Below are 15,777 nucleotides of genomic sequence, written 5' to 3'. Positions count from 1 at the left end.
TATAGGCTGATCCTCTGAAACCATGAGCCCCCCAAATTTTCCTCCTCTAAAGTTGTTATTGTCAGGTATTATGGTCCCAGTGACAAAAAGCTAACATGGTTTCAATAATGAGTTGTCAGGGGGAGCTGATGAGGTCCGAGGTACATCATCTTCTTGAATATTGTGGGGCTTCCATATCTTTCCAGAAATGTACCCTGTGATCCTCTACTAGAAAAGTGTCTCTACTAAAAGTGTCATTTTTAAATTTTTGCAAGAAAAAAATTTGAAGAACTTTCATTAAAATATTAGCAGTGGTTATTTCTGAATGGTTATATATATGTATGTGAATGAATGTATGTGGGCAACTTTTCTGAAAGTGAGCAGAATGGGAAAAAACAGAAGGCCCACTCTAGTGTCCCTGCTAGCTGCTATGTTTGCCTCTGTCATTGCCCTCATTAAACAGTGGCTTAAGGACCATCACCATAGATTATTGAGCATATTCTCCCAGGGCCTGGTGCAAATTAGAAAATGTTTGGTAAGTTAATTAGAGCAAGAACAGCAATACATTTACTGAGCATTTCCTGTATCCTAGGCATTGTTCTTAGAATTTGATATATGTTAATCATCATGAGATGAATATTCTTATTCTTTCCATTTTGCAGCTGGTAAAGACTGACATAGTTAATTTGTTTTCATAAGGCTGCAGTCTGGCTTCCATTTAGACACAGGATAGCATCTTGGTTCTGAATTAGGTTATATTCCTAATTAGGAGGTTGATTAGATTTCATGTCTAGAATTTTATATGGAAATTAATTGAATCATAGTCTGAATTAAAAGGCAGAATTTAACATTGCAGGTCTGAACCAAGTACCAGGAAATTAATATTCTTTTTTTGGCATTTTTTTAAAAACTCAGATCATTTTAGAGTGTAGACTTCTCATTGATAGTTGGGGCCACCCTTTGGGGCCTGGCTTTCTGCTGTTCATGGCCTTTTAAAATGTTAACTCAAGGCCCTAAATTTATAATTAGTTTACATTTTCTCGCTACTTTTTTTTCCTTTTCAGTAATATAACTCATAATAGACAAGTCAGATTTCATTTTTAAAACCTACCAACCTTCATTATTGTCATCTTTTTTTCTTCATATTTGCTTTTAAAGAATTTCTGAAAGTTGCTTTTCTGTTATCTAGAACTGCTTTAATATGGTAATCCCTAACTTTATGTATCTATAGCAAAAGGTTTAAACAGGCACTTCTCCAAGAAGATATGGTGCTGGTCAATAAGCACATGAAAAGATGTTCAAAATCATTATCCATTAAGGAAATGTAAGTTAAAGCAATGTAAGATAATACATATACCAATCAGATTGGCTAAAATAGAAAATACCAAATACTAACAAGAATATAGAATCCACCATGTTCCTCATACATTTAGTGAGAATGTAAAATGATTCAGTGACTCTGGTAAGCAGTTTGGTAGTTTCTTACAAAGTTAGAGATATATTTATCATAAAATCCAGCAATCATACCTGTAGGTATTTACTCTAGAAAAATGGAAACAGCATTCACGCAAAAACCCATGCAATAATGGCCCAAATTGGATATAACATAAAGACCCTTTAATGGATGAATGGGTAAACAAATAGTGGAATGTATGTTTCTGTGTGCATATATGTGTGTGTGTGTGTGTGTGTGTATACACACACACACACAACACAGCACTACTCAGTAGTAAAAATGGATGAACAATTGATATGCCTGACAGTGTGAAATATTGAGAGAAATCAGTCTTAAAAGGTTACATACTATATGATTCTATAGAAAATATTTTAGGAATGGGGTTGTGGCTCAGTAGTAGAGCACTTGCCTAGTATGCACAAGGCCCTGGTTTCAATCCCCAGTACTGAAAAAAAAAATTTTCTTTCAATAACAGGTTATAGTAATGGAGAACCGATCAGTGTTTGCCAGAAGTTCTGGTTGAAGTGAACATGTAACTTCAAAAGGGTTGTATGGGGCCTTTGGGGGGATGATGGAACAGTTTTATATTCTGATTATAATAATAATTGTTATAAAAAGTGAGAGGAAAGAATGAGTGAGTACATGGAAAATTATTGAAAAAAAATAAGTTCTCTGGTTAATAGTACTAATATCAGTTTTTTTATTTTGATCATTGTATTGCATTGATGTAGAATGTTATCACTGGAGGAAACGGGGAAAGGGTTTACAGGAACTGGACTATTTTTGCAACTTCTGCATTAGTCTCAAATGATTTCACAATTTAGTTGGACATGGTAGCACACACCTATTATCCCAGTAGCTCAGTAGGTTTTAGACAGAAGGATCACTAGTTTCAGGCTACTTGAGCAATTTAGTGAGACCCTGTCTCAAAATTAAAAGAAAAAAAAAAAACTATTGGGGATTAACTCAGTGGTAAAATGCCCCTGGGTTCAAATTGAAGTCGTCCCCCCCCACACACACACACCCCAAGAAAAAGATTTTACAATTTAAAGCTTTTTTCTAAACAATAAATAAAATTCAGTTCTTAAGTTGCCCTAAGCACATTAAAAATGACCCCATGTGGCTAATAATAGCCATATAGGGTAGTGTAGATGAATATTTCCATCAACTCAGGAAGTTTTATTGGACAGTGTATGTTCTCTGTTCTTTGACTATTTCACATTCCAATATAATCGAATGCTTTCTTGTACTTTCTGTTATGATACCTTATTAACCAGTTGTTTTGGATTAGGAAAATATTTTACCTCTTTACTTTCTGAAATTTCAGAGGAAAAAACCCTGTTTTATGTCAGTTTAGGAATTTATCAGATACTGATAGACAATTGGATATTTAAATTTTTCCACACTCAACGTATTTTGCCTCTGGACCAATTTTATCAACTGTATTAGGAAGTAATCCTAATATCTCATATAGTTACCCTACAATACTTTCTTGACATTATCATTTGTGTTTATTTTCTCTTTTATCCTTACCCAAAAGCTCTTCAAAATTTTTATATTTCTAAAAAAGGTGCTCTATATGTGTAATAAGAATTGTAATGCATTCTGCTGTCATATATAAATTTTTTTAAAAGGTGCTGTTTCTTTCCTGTGTTCTGGATATAAACCTTTTGAAAATGTAATTCCTTCATTGCCATGTTCTCATCTTTTGTTCCATTAGACTTTTTCCTCTTTGTCTTCTTTGTATTTTCACTTCAAAATTACTAGGTACCTCCTTTATTATGGAACTTCTTTCTGCTTCAGTTTCATCCATCCTGAATATATCTAGTTTTTTTATAATCTACTACCTGAGATTTAAAGACAAGGGAATGGAGGAATGAATAATAGTTCAAGATACACTCACATAACAACAGAGTTAAGACACTAAGAAATAGATGAATAGTGTGTGACCCAGCTGAAGAAAACTGCAGAGAGAGAGAAATTAATCTAAACAAATATTAGATTAAGATTTATATCTTCCTGGATAGAAAATCTGAATATTATGTCAGTGTTCTTCAAATAATCCATAAGTTTATTGCAATTGTAATCAAGCTCCAATAAGATTTTTCTTGAAATTGATAATTCAGCAATTCATATGGAAGATCAAGGAAGAACATTTAGAGGGTTAAAAAGAACCATAATTAGGGAAATGGGGAACGTTGCCAAGGGTAGTAGAACTTAATAAAGCAACAGTAATGTAGTAGTGTAGTACTGGCATAAAAACAGTTATCGTTGGATCCAAGGAACCAGCAATTTTATTTTAACCAGTATAAGAATTCAACACAAGAAAAGATTATTCATGAATTATTTGTATTTATTGTTTCTGTAATTCACAAGTCCCCAATATGTATATGTGTAAAGGTCAAGAATAGATAGTTTACCAAAGAATAAAAAAAGCAAAATAAAATTTTCTAGGATTAAAGAAGTAAAATATAAAAATAATGAAGTTGAGTTTCTCATTATTAAATAGGTAAATATTTTTTATTGTTAAAATATGCTGGTAATGGTGCAATGAAGCTTATACTCTATTTCATTGCTTTCATTATCTGCTTCCTATCATTGCTTTATTGCACCATTCTTGATTCGACAGTGTGGCACATTCTATCCTTGAGCAAATCGTATTGGCTGTATCTTTGAAATAATACAGTATCCGAACATCTCCACAGTTAGCTATCCTGGTCCAAGCCCCCCAGCCTTCTTTTTTTTTTTTTTCAGTTGTAGTTGGACACAATATATTTATTTTATTTATTTATTTTTATGTGGTGCTGAGGGTGGAACCCAGCGCCTCACATGTGCTAGGCAAGCACTCTACTGCTGAGCCATAGCCCCGGCCCCCAACCTACTTGTCTGGATCATTGCAGTAGTACCTAACTTGTTTCCCTCCTTCTTATCTTACATCTCTGCATCTTTGAACACACAGCCAAAATTCACCAACTTAAAATGTGAGTGATCATGTCATTCCTCTGTTCAGTTAGCCATCAGTTGTTTCCTGGTTCTCTCAGAGCTCAGGCCAGTTTCATTATAATGATCTACAGACCCTGCATAATATAGACTTCCACCTTTCATGTCTTGTGCCCCACACTTCCCCCCTTGCTTTCTCAGCTCCTACCACTTTAGTCTCCTTCTAGTAAATAAAGCATGCTCCTACCTCAGTGCCTTTGTACTTATGATTATTCTGCCTAAAGTGGATTTATCTGATAACACTTCCTTGACCTGCTCCCTGTCTTCTTTCAAGTCTCTATTCAGAAGGTCATTGAGGTCTTCCTTTTCTTTATAAAACAGCACCTTCCAACTTTATCTTTCCCTCCTTCATTTTTCTCCATAACATATATCAGCATAAATAAGTTATATGCCTATTTACATGTTATTTTTCTTTTTCCAACTAGATTGTCAGCTCCATAAAAGCAGGGACTTTGTTTTAGTCACTGCTGTATTACTTAGAGCCTGGCATATAGTAGGCACTTGGTATTTATTTATTGAATGGTTACATTGATAGAATCTTTATGGAAAGCAACTATAACATGTTCTGAAAGCCATGTTTTTTAATGTAGGAGAATGATTAAGTAAATTGTGTCTACTTAATGAAGAGAGAGAAATATCTGCATTGAACAGGGTCTAGGAGGTTTGGATTAATAACAGTAATGAAGGCTGTTATTCTCTAAAGAAAAACAATAAAATAATTTCCGAGTACAAAGGAAGTTTCAGCACTATGTATTGGCAGTCTTTGATCAGACTAGGTCAATGGAAGCAAAAGGTTACTGCAGGGGAAAAATAGAAAATAAAGTTAGGTGGATGGGAACAGATGTTGAAGGTTTTGAAAGTAAATCAAAAGAGATAGAACCTGCTAGATTCAGTGGCACATGCCTATAATTCCAGCGACTGGGGAGATTAAGGCAGGAGGATCACGAGTTCAAGGCCAGCTTCAGCAACTCTGCAAGGTACTAAGAAACTCAGTGAGATCCTGTCTCTAAATAAAATACAAAATAGGGCTGGGGATGTGGCTCAGTGGTTGAGTGCCCCTGAGTTCAATCCCTGGTACCCTGACCCACCCCACCAAAAAGAATTTCCACAATAGTAATCAATGTATGAATTGTTGAGCTTTGAAAGACAAGAAAGCTATCCAAAGCGAAGGTTAGTGACATATAAGGGAGCCAAGAGAGTGGGATAAGGAATATCAACTGGGAGGCAGACACAACAAGGCAGAGTTGAGGTATTACTATTCTAGGTAGTAAGGAGGGTAGAGTGTGACAAAACAAAGGCCTATACTGAATCAGCAATCAGTGATGTGGCAGAGAATAGGGGTTAGTGATTAACTGCATGCAGGATGCAAAGAAAGAAGAAATAAATGCTTTATATTAAGAAATCATATTTCCTTTTAATTGTTTTCTTCTTTTATTATAGGTTTCTCTATACAGAAAATGGAGTTTTTAAACCTTTGGAGAACTCAATTATCACAATACTTCTATACTACCAACTAAGATTTATGGCAGTAAATTTATGACAATAAATTTCCTCATTATAGAACTGCTGAAGAACTAAAAAAGGACATTCTTTCATAAAAATATTATAGTATCATATTACTAAATAAAACTAAAAAGCACATTATTAAATTATTAGACTTGTTAATACAAGCACACAGCTTGTATTAATGTGCAACAGCTACTGACACTGATGGTTACCAAACCTCAAATTTAAAGGGTTTCTCTTCATGGGAAAAATTGTATAGTGGCAAGAAACCACTAAACATTCTCATTAAATATATTTTCAACTAAGTGTCATTTAGGAGAATTTTCTTGAAACAAGTTCTAGAACGTTCCAAGTCCCACCACTAAGTAGATTTGGTATTATGGCAGCAACTTACAGACTTGTGGTTAGTACTGTGAACCACTACAGCAGCGTGGTGATAGACCGACGTTTCGAACAAGCTATACATTATTGCACTGGAACCTGCCACACCTTCACACATGGAGTTGACTGCATTGTGGTACACCATAGCGTTTGTGCAGACCTTTTGCATATCCCTGTGTCTCAATTCAAAGATGCAGATCTGAACTCTGTATTTTTACCCCATGAAAATGGGCTTTCCTCTACTGAAGGTGACTATCCACATCAGGTCCTCCCAGGCATACCGAGAGTCAAGAAAGTATCCACATTTCAGAATACCTGTAATTTAAAGGACATTGCTGGAGAAGCAATCAGTTTTGCCAGTGGAAAAATAAAAGAATTTTCCCTTGAAAAACTCAAAAACTCTAACCATGCAACTTACAAAAAGGGAAGGAAAGTTAAGTCTGACTCATTTAACAGGAGGTCAGTTGACTTTGACTTGCTCTGTGGTCATTATAACAATGATGGGACCTCCCCATCCTTGGGTTTACTTAGGAGTTCCTCAGTTGAGGAAAAATCTTTATCCCATAGAAACTCACTTGATGCAAACCTGACTTCCATGTTCTTTCAGAACTTCTCTGAAGAAGATCTTGTTACTCAGATTTTGGAAAAACATAAAATAGATTCTTTTTCTTCTGGGACTGACATAAAAATGTGCTTGGACATCTTACTGAAATGCTCTGAGGATTTGAAAAAATGCACAGATATCATAAAACAGTGCATAAAGAAAAAGTCAGGAGGTAACATTAGTGAAGGAAGTGGTAATGATGCAATTTCTAGCTCCGAAACTGTCTATATGAATGTAATGACCAGGTTAGCATCCTATCTGAAAAAGTTACCATTTGAATTCATGCAATCTGGGAATAACGAGACCATAGATTTCACAGAACTGGTCAATAATATGCCTACCTTACAACTGACTCCCTTTTCCCCAATATATGGCTCTGAACAGCCCCCTAAATATGAAGATGTTGTCCAGCTCTCAACCCCTGATTCTTCACAGTTTCAAACTCTCGAATTGCAAGATGACAAGCATAATTCTAGGATAACAGACAGTATAAAAGCCATTCCAAACACAAATTCCTTATATAGCTTAGAAGTAAATGATCCCAGAACTATAAAAACTGTCCAGCTTCAATCACTGCCATTAACCATGAACCCTTTAGAGAATGTTTCTTCTGGTGACTTAGTGGAAACTCTTTATATTGAAGAAGAGTCAGATGGAAAGAAGGCATTATTAGATAAAGGACAAAGGACAGAGAATGGTCCCGATCAGGAATTGTTAAAGGTAAATGAACATAGAGCAGAATTTTTAGACAATGTTACTCATCTTCAAAAATGTCCTGCAGCAATGCAAAATGAAATTGGTAAGATATTTGAGAAACCAATTGCTCATCTACCTGAGGAAGATCCTGAATCAAACGTTCCTAAAGTGGAAGCAGGAGACCAGAGAGATTTTATGAACCCTAACAGTCAGGAAGAGATAGATAAATTGTTAATGGATTTGGAATCATTTTCACAGAAAATGGAGACATCTTTAAGACAGCCACTTGCCAAAGGTAAAAACTCCAATTCTGAAAATATTCACAGTCATTTAACTGGTAAAATCCCTGTAGATCTTGAGCCTAAATCTAAAGTGTCTTCACCTGTGGAAAAAGTTTCACCTTCCTGTCTAACAAAGATTATTGAAAACAATGGACATAAAATAGAGGAAGAGGATCGAGCCCTCTTACTGCGAATCCTGGAAAGCATTGAAGACTTTGCTCAAGAACTAGTTGAATGCAAATCAGGCAGAGGGAGTCTATCACAAGAAAAGGAAATGATGCAAATTCTACAGGAGACCTTGACGAGTTCCTCTCAAGCCAATTTATCAGTCTGTAGAAGTCCTGTTGGTGATAAAGCCAAAGATACAACTTCAGTGGTTCTGATTCAGCAGACGCCAGAAGTGATCAAGGTAAGGACCTAACAATCTTGAGTGCTGAGAAGTCTCCAAAGAAGTGTGTTAATGTTTGCACATTTTATAAACAAAAACTATTTTTGTTAATTGCTTCATTTTTTTATATTAAAAATCATCTCACCTACGTTCAGTAAGTAAAAAGCAAAGGCTTTATAGTCAAGCTGTCTGGCTTCAGCTGCCTTCTTTATACCCTTCATCTTCTTTGATACAAATCCATGACCAAAGAAAGCTACTTAACCTTTATATCTTATTGTGTATAGTGGAAATAGGATCAAGACAATGTATGTTAAGCACAAGGATTGCAGCACAATTCTTATTCAAGTTGGCTAACAGTCCTCATCCTTCCCAGGCAACCAAGAGATCAGTACTTATTTCATGCTTTTGTAGACTCTTATAAGGTGTACAGTAGGGTACAAGAGAGGACATGACTCTTAAAGAACTTAAAATCTGGTTGGGGAGACAAAACTAACATTCCTAAAATAATACATGAGCATGTATCTGAAAATATGCATCTGTTGTTAAAGCAACAGATCTTCAAAAAAGGTCAAGGCTAGAATATATGAAATTTGCTTTTCCATGCAAGTGATAATAAATAAATATTATTCTAGAATCACAGAAGTATTTTCAAAAGATTTTTAACCTATCCTCCTACTTATAGCCCAGAAAAGCGATTATCTGCCCACTTATATGTATGTGTTTCTTAAGGCAACAAGATTATTCCTTTTTCATTTCACAAGTCTATAGGTTAGCAGGGGGCTCTTTGTCACCTCTTTCAAGGACCCAGGCTGATGGAAGATCCATGTTCTTACTGTTTCTCCATTTCCCTATCTGGAATATGTGACTTATGAGTTCACTGGAGCATGGGGAAGAAAGGGATGGGTTTTTAACTATCTCATCCCCTGACACAGCACTGTTCACTTCAAATCATACTCCAGGTCTTCCAACCTAAAACCTATGAAACATACAGAAACACTTAGACTATTTGGTAAGCATTATCTCTACCACATGTTGGCATGGGTGGATTCAGACATAAAGCCAAATCAACAAAATCAAATTGTAAAATAATATGAATTATTTTGAGGTGTGCATTTGTGTAAGAAATATAAACACATGGATACGCCAAATACAATGTTTTTTTTAATTTTTTTTATTAGTTTCTCATGACAATACAATAATCTTGACATATACATTTGATTCAAATGGGGTTTGAATTCTCATTTTTCCATGTGTACAGGTTGCAGGATCACATTGGTTATACAGCCACGTATATACATATAGCAATACTACTGTCTATTGAAATACAATGTTTAAAACAGTGGTTAAACCTGGGTGAGGAAAAGATGCAACAAAAGAAGGGTGTGTCAGGGGGCCTCAGAAGTGTGATGTTCTCTTTCATAATCTGGGTGGCATATCCCTAAGTATTTTGTTGTAATATTTATGCCTTTTTATATATTCTTTAATGTTGCATGGTAAATTTTTAAAACTTGAGAATTAGACGTAGCATATATGTGACCAAATTAAAAATCCAATTATATATTATTTTAGCCTTCTCTTTAAAATTTTTATTTGATCAGAAAAAAGGGCATATTATGATCAGATGGATCACTTTTACTCAATATGTTTTGTGTGTATTTTTAGTTGGCCAGTGACATTTAAGTCTAAAACAATACATACCTTAGATTGTTAAATGGTGATTTGGGTCTGAATATCCTCAGACATTCACTGTAAAATCTCTATATGAGTCTCATTTGTGTTTTCACAAATTTTTTTAAATTTTTTTTTAGTTGTAGTTGGACACAATACCTTTATTTTATTTATTTATTTATTTATTATATGGTGCTGAGGATAGAACCCAGTGTCTTGCACATGCTAGGCAAGCACTCTACTACTGAGCCACAACCCTAGCCCCATAAATTTTAATCTCTTTAATTAACTTGGGTCATCACAGAAAGCAAAACTGTAGGAATTAATTATAAACATTATGAAAAAATATTTTCATATTCACAGAAAATACTAATATGGTTAATATTTTATAAAGGAAAGAAAATACCTATATAGCAATCCCCAAATGATAATAATGTCCTGAGAGCTATCAGTTGTTGTGAGCTAAAGCATGCTAAGACATGTAGATATATTATCTCACTAATTTCCCTAAAATAATCTTGTCCATTAAAATAAAAATGTCTACTTCTTTGGGTGACCTATTTCATAACTTTATAATCATTATCCAGAAGCTTCTATTGTGATACAGCATTTTGAATTTTATTCAACCCTCTTCCTCCATTATCCCCTGTGAAAAAACGAGATAGCTGGGGAGTAGATCCCTTTGATATCCCCAGTCTAAGTATACTAAAAATGCTGCACTGAGATCTACATGAGCTTCCCAGTTTTTTACAACTACAGACTGAAATCAGAATCTGATGAATATACTGTCTTTCAATATTCTTTTAAGTGAATTCCAGTATAATAGAAAAAAATTTGAAAAGATTTCTGCTTGATAAAAATTGAAAAAAATTATTAATGAAAGCTAATATTAAAGAGAAAGGTAATATAAGATGTTTCATTCAGGCAGATGCTTAATGCAAAAAGGCAAACCATTCTTCCAAGGTGACACACACCTTGAATTCAGTCGCCTCTCCTTTTTCTTTTAATCTTCTCTTCTCATGAAATGTTTTAAATCAGTAGTTGGCACACTTTTTCTGTGAAAGTATTTTAAATATTTTAGTAAATATTTTAGTCTTTGTGTGCAGCAAGTCTTCTTTGTATTTTTTCTTTCTTTTTTTCTTTTTAACAATTCTTTAAAAATATAAAACTGGCCTTAGCTCCAAGACTTAACAGAAACAGGCAGTGGGCCAGATTTGGCCCATGGACTGTAGTTTGTCAACATTTGTTTTAAGCAAATGGAAAAGTGTGATGAATCATATAAAAAGTACTCTTATCACCTACCACATAGTTTTATCCAATCTTAATGTTTTGCCATATTTGTTTCAGATCTCAGCTTTAGTGTTTTCATTATCATTAGCGTTACAGTCTTAAAAAATAATCTCATACATAGTTGAAATCACTAGGGTACCCCTCAGTACTGTTCTTTTTCCAGAAGTAGCTACTATCCTTAAGTTGTTGATCTACCAGTTTTTGTACAATATTGTCTTTCATGTTTTTTATTCTTTTAGAGTGTGATCAAAGAATAATAAGAAATAAAACAGAAGAGGTAAATTGAGGCCAATTTATGAATGACCTTGTATGCTATGCCAAAGAATTTGTCTTTAAGAAAAGTGGGAAGCCAAAGAAGACTTTTAAGCAAAACATTCTCTCAGTATGATATATTTTTAAAGGATAGCCAATTTTAAACTAAGGCTTATTTTCTCTTTTTGGATAGCTGAAAATTTGCCAGTTGTTCAAACATTTTAATTAATAGGGCATGCAAGCAGTACTTTTTTATTTTAATTTTTTTTAGTTATAGTTGGACACAATACCTTTATTTCACTTATTTATTTTTATGACATAAATGGTGCTGAGGATCGAACCCAGGGTCCCACATATGCAAGGCGAGCGCTCTATCACTGAGCCACAAGCCCAGCCCCTATTTTATTTTTTTTTTAGTTGTCAGTGGACCTTTATTTATTTATATAAGGTGCTGAGAATTGAACCCAGTGCCTCACACATGCTAAGCAAGCACTGTACCATTGTGCTATGACCCCAGCCCTACAGGCAGTACTTTCAAATGACATTGATGATTATCCCTAAGAAAAAAGGTTGATTTGAGAGTATTATATATTATTAGTAATTTAATAGGTATTTCAAAGTATTTTCCCAAGAGTAAAAAGTATTTGTTGTCCATATATAATTGAAATTCAAACTTGTGTTGGGAAAGGGATCCAAACAGAAAATTCTAGGAAGATTCTGAGAAATCACAAAAAGAATATTGGTATGGATCAAAGATCAGCAGTATAGGCCCATGGACCAAATCCAGACTGCTGCTGACAGGTCCACAGCACACCTACTCGTTAACATCAGATCTGTGGCCACTTTTATGTTCTATCTGCAAAATTGAGTAGGAACAACAGAGACCCCAAAGTCTAAAATTATTATATCTAGTCATTTATATCAAAAGTTTGCTGACTCCTGTTCTAAATATTCCCCCATAGATCAGCAAAGCAGACTTTTGATAAAACTACTTTGTTAAATGCATTGGAAATCTTGGAAATATCACTGAAGTTTAATAGCAAAAAAAAAACAATAATTCAAACAGTAATCCAATAAACATAAAAAAGGTAAATAGACAGGCAAGGTGACACACACGTATAAACCCAGATACTGGGAAGACTAAAGCATGAGGATAATAAATTCCAGTCCAGCCTCAACAACTTAGGGAGACCCTGTCTCAAAATTTTTTAAAAATGGGGGAGTGGAAAGATATACTCATTGGTAAAGCACTCCTAGGTTCAATTCCCAGTCCTGCAAAAATTTTTTTTAAAAAAGGTAAATAAACCTAGGTGCTTAGGTATATACCTGTACATCTCAGTATTTTAGTCAACTTTTTCACTGCTATGACCAAAAAACCTGACAAGAACAATTTTAGAGGAGGAAGTTTGTTGCTTACAGTTTCAGAGGTCTCATAGATGGTGAATCCCATAGCTCTGCGCCCAATGTGAAGCAGAACATCACAGCAGAAGGGTGTGGAGAAGACAACCAGCTCAGGATACCGCCACAAAGTAGAAGAGTGACTTCTCTCACCAAGGACAAAATATGTACCCCAAAGGCATGTTGCAATGACCTCCCTCCTCCAGCCACATTCTACTTGCCTAGGGTTACCACCCAGTTAATTCCTATGGGGGCATTAATGCACTGATTAGATTAAAATTCTTCTAACCCAATTATTTCTCCTCTAAACTTTCTTACATTGTCTCACACATGAGTTTTTGGGTGACACCTAATATTTAAACCATAATACCCAGCAACTCTGAAGACTGAAGCAGGAGATTGCTTTTTATTTATTTACTCTTTTCATAGTAAATAAGTCCTTCATGAAGGATTCTGACCATAGCTGTCCTCTCTACTCTTTAGTTACCATTTATCTCTTGACTTAAACTGGCTTCTTTTTCATCTTGTGTCTTGAATTCCCTTTTCTTTTTTTCTTACTTTGCACAAAATGTCAAATTATCTCTGTATATGTAGTGGTTAACAAATGAGTCTTCATGCTATGCTTTTTTTTTTTTTTTTTTTAACAAAGCCTCCATGTGACAGTAGACAACCGTATAGGTTCTAGACTAGCTAAGACATACAGATGGGCCTGCAAATAAGTCAAACAAGAATAAGAGAACAGTTCGTAGAAAAGGTGATGTGACTGAAGTCCAAAGGGGTTTCATAATTACAAATGAATGAATTCTTTTTTTTTTTTAATATTTATTTTTTAGTTATCGGCGGATACAACATCTTTGTTTGTATGTGGTGCTGAGGATCAAACCCGGGCCGCACGCATGCCAGGCGAGCGCGCTACCGCTTGAGCCACATCCCCAGCCCGAAATGAATGAATTCTGAGGACATGTTTGACATATAGAATAATGGAATAATTTTAGAAAAACAAAACACTAAGAGTCTATGCTAATTTGATAATTCACATAATAAAGGATACCTTAATTCTGTTTTATTTCCATCCACAGATGGTATTACTATCATTTTTTAATCTATTTTTAAACTTTTGGGGCAATATCATACTAATAATTAATCATAGGTTAAAATAATAAACCCTAATTACCCTTAAAATCATTTATTTTATTTAATTTTAGTAAAAACAAAGACAGGTAAAAACTTCTATTTCTATAATCAAACAATGGATGGGGAGAGGCCAGATTCTTCAAGAAAGAATTTAAAGTAAATTAAGATTTCTTTTTGTAAAAACAATAATATTCAAGTCTAGTTAAACTGATAGCTTTCAACTAAGAACGCATTTTAAGATTAGTAAAAAGTCCAGTTAAAATCTAAATATTTTTAAAGAAAAGATTTCTTAAGATTAAAAAGTAAAACTATTGTCAACGTATTGATAAGTATAGACTTCATTTGGACCTGTTTCAGTAGGGTGGTAAAGATCATTTATAGTTAATACATAATTTATGTTTAGTTCACCACTATATCCTAGAAACCTAGACCAGTAGTGACTAGCACTTAGTGGGTGCTCAATAGATATTGTTAATAATTGTCACTTTTAAAGGGACTTATTTGTATGTTATGTTTCTGTAGTGTTTAGATTTTTCCTTATAAAACAACATCATCCTTTTGTAAGAAGAAAAAATAAAGTACTTTTTCTAAGATACCCAGGGAAATCCCACTATCTCCACCAGGATTGAACCCCTAAAACTAGGCTTTTCCTAATATGACCATCTTCAGAAATTATCTGAGTAAAATGATTACTTCACAAGCTTGATTAGGCCATACCTTGCAGTTTCCTGACTTCATAAAACTGAGAGTCAGATTCAGACCTTTAAATCAAGAGTTCTGCCATTTTTCCTAAGTTACAACCAAGCAGTAACTACTCAAGACTAGATCTGACAGTTTTGTCAGCTATCCTCATGGATCTAATTTCCGAGACCATGGTTGAGGTGTTTACCCTGAGAAGTGCTTTGCACCCAAGAGTCCTAGCTCCATCAGCTGTTGTATTTCAAGCATATCACTCATTATTACCAGGATATCTTGACCATCAATTCAGCCTTCTGTTTTGATATCTATGAATTCAGCTCTTACCCAAAATTACTGAGAAATCATTCTCATTCATATTCATTCCCCCCTGGCCTTTAACACGTCAGTGAAGTAGAAACCCCTTTGTCCCTTCCAACTTGCTGTGAAATTTATTTTATTTGTAAATCCAAAATTGATTTCTTATCTCTGTAATGAGCAATCTCCAACTGAAGTAATTTCTCAAGGAAAAAGGGAGGAAGGAAATCAGACTAACAAGGATGGAGATATCCAGAAAACTAGAAATTCTAGGAATCTTAAGATTTACGATACCTAATAATTTTAGGCTCTTCATTCTCTTTTGCTTCCTTAGATTCTAGAAGTATATGTACCCCAACTATTTGGAAGACTAAAAAGCAAAAATATTAGATGGGGGTCTGTTATTTGTCATGGAATGTGTTCTATCATTTGGAGGCAGTTGAAACAAGACAAATAGGAAGGCATACGCATTCCTCTATAATGCATATGCCTTCCTATTTTGCTGCAATCAGTGAAGGTAAAGGCTAGAAGACAGGCTAAGAACAAAGACTACAGATAACCATCACCATGTGGCCCCTTTCCCCCACCTCAGCATTTCATTATTTAAGAGTTAAATAACATTTATAACAGAACAAGCCATGAATTAAACGATTAAAAAAACACCAAGTTAAAGCATAAAGGAGTAGAATATTGAATTTTAAGAATAATTTGTTAGGCATGATGGCTCAGGCCTATAATACCAGCATCTTGG

At 34.6% G+C, this 15,777-nt stretch overlaps 1 protein-coding gene across 4 annotated transcripts in view; it reads left to right on the top strand.

Annotated features, from left to right (window-relative positions):
- The window catches only part of Ppp2r3a (protein phosphatase 2 regulatory subunit B''alpha), a 168,524-nt gene that overhangs the window by 56,428 nt on the left and 96,319 nt on the right, over window positions 1-15,777 (top strand). For 3 of the 4 annotated variants that reach the window (XM_027934026.3, XM_071615635.1, XM_071615636.1), the window contains one exon: window positions 5,876-8,312. The exons of the other annotated variant lie outside the window; for it this stretch is intronic. In XM_027934026.3, the coding sequence (XP_027789827.1) occupies window positions 6,321-8,312 (1,992 nt within the window). In that variant the 5' untranslated portion in view covers window positions 5,876-6,320. The remainder of the gene's footprint in view (window positions 1-5,875; window positions 8,313-15,777) is intronic. 4 annotated transcript variants of the gene reach the window in all.

Source organism: Marmota flaviventris, chromosome 8 (genome assembly GCF_047511675.1).
Source record: "Marmota flaviventris isolate mMarFla1 chromosome 8, mMarFla1.hap1, whole genome shotgun sequence".
Classification (NCBI taxonomy): domain Eukaryota; kingdom Metazoa; phylum Chordata; class Mammalia; order Rodentia; family Sciuridae; genus Marmota; species Marmota flaviventris.
Note: the sequence above shows the minus strand (reverse complement) of the source record. Positions and strands in the feature narration are given on the sequence as shown.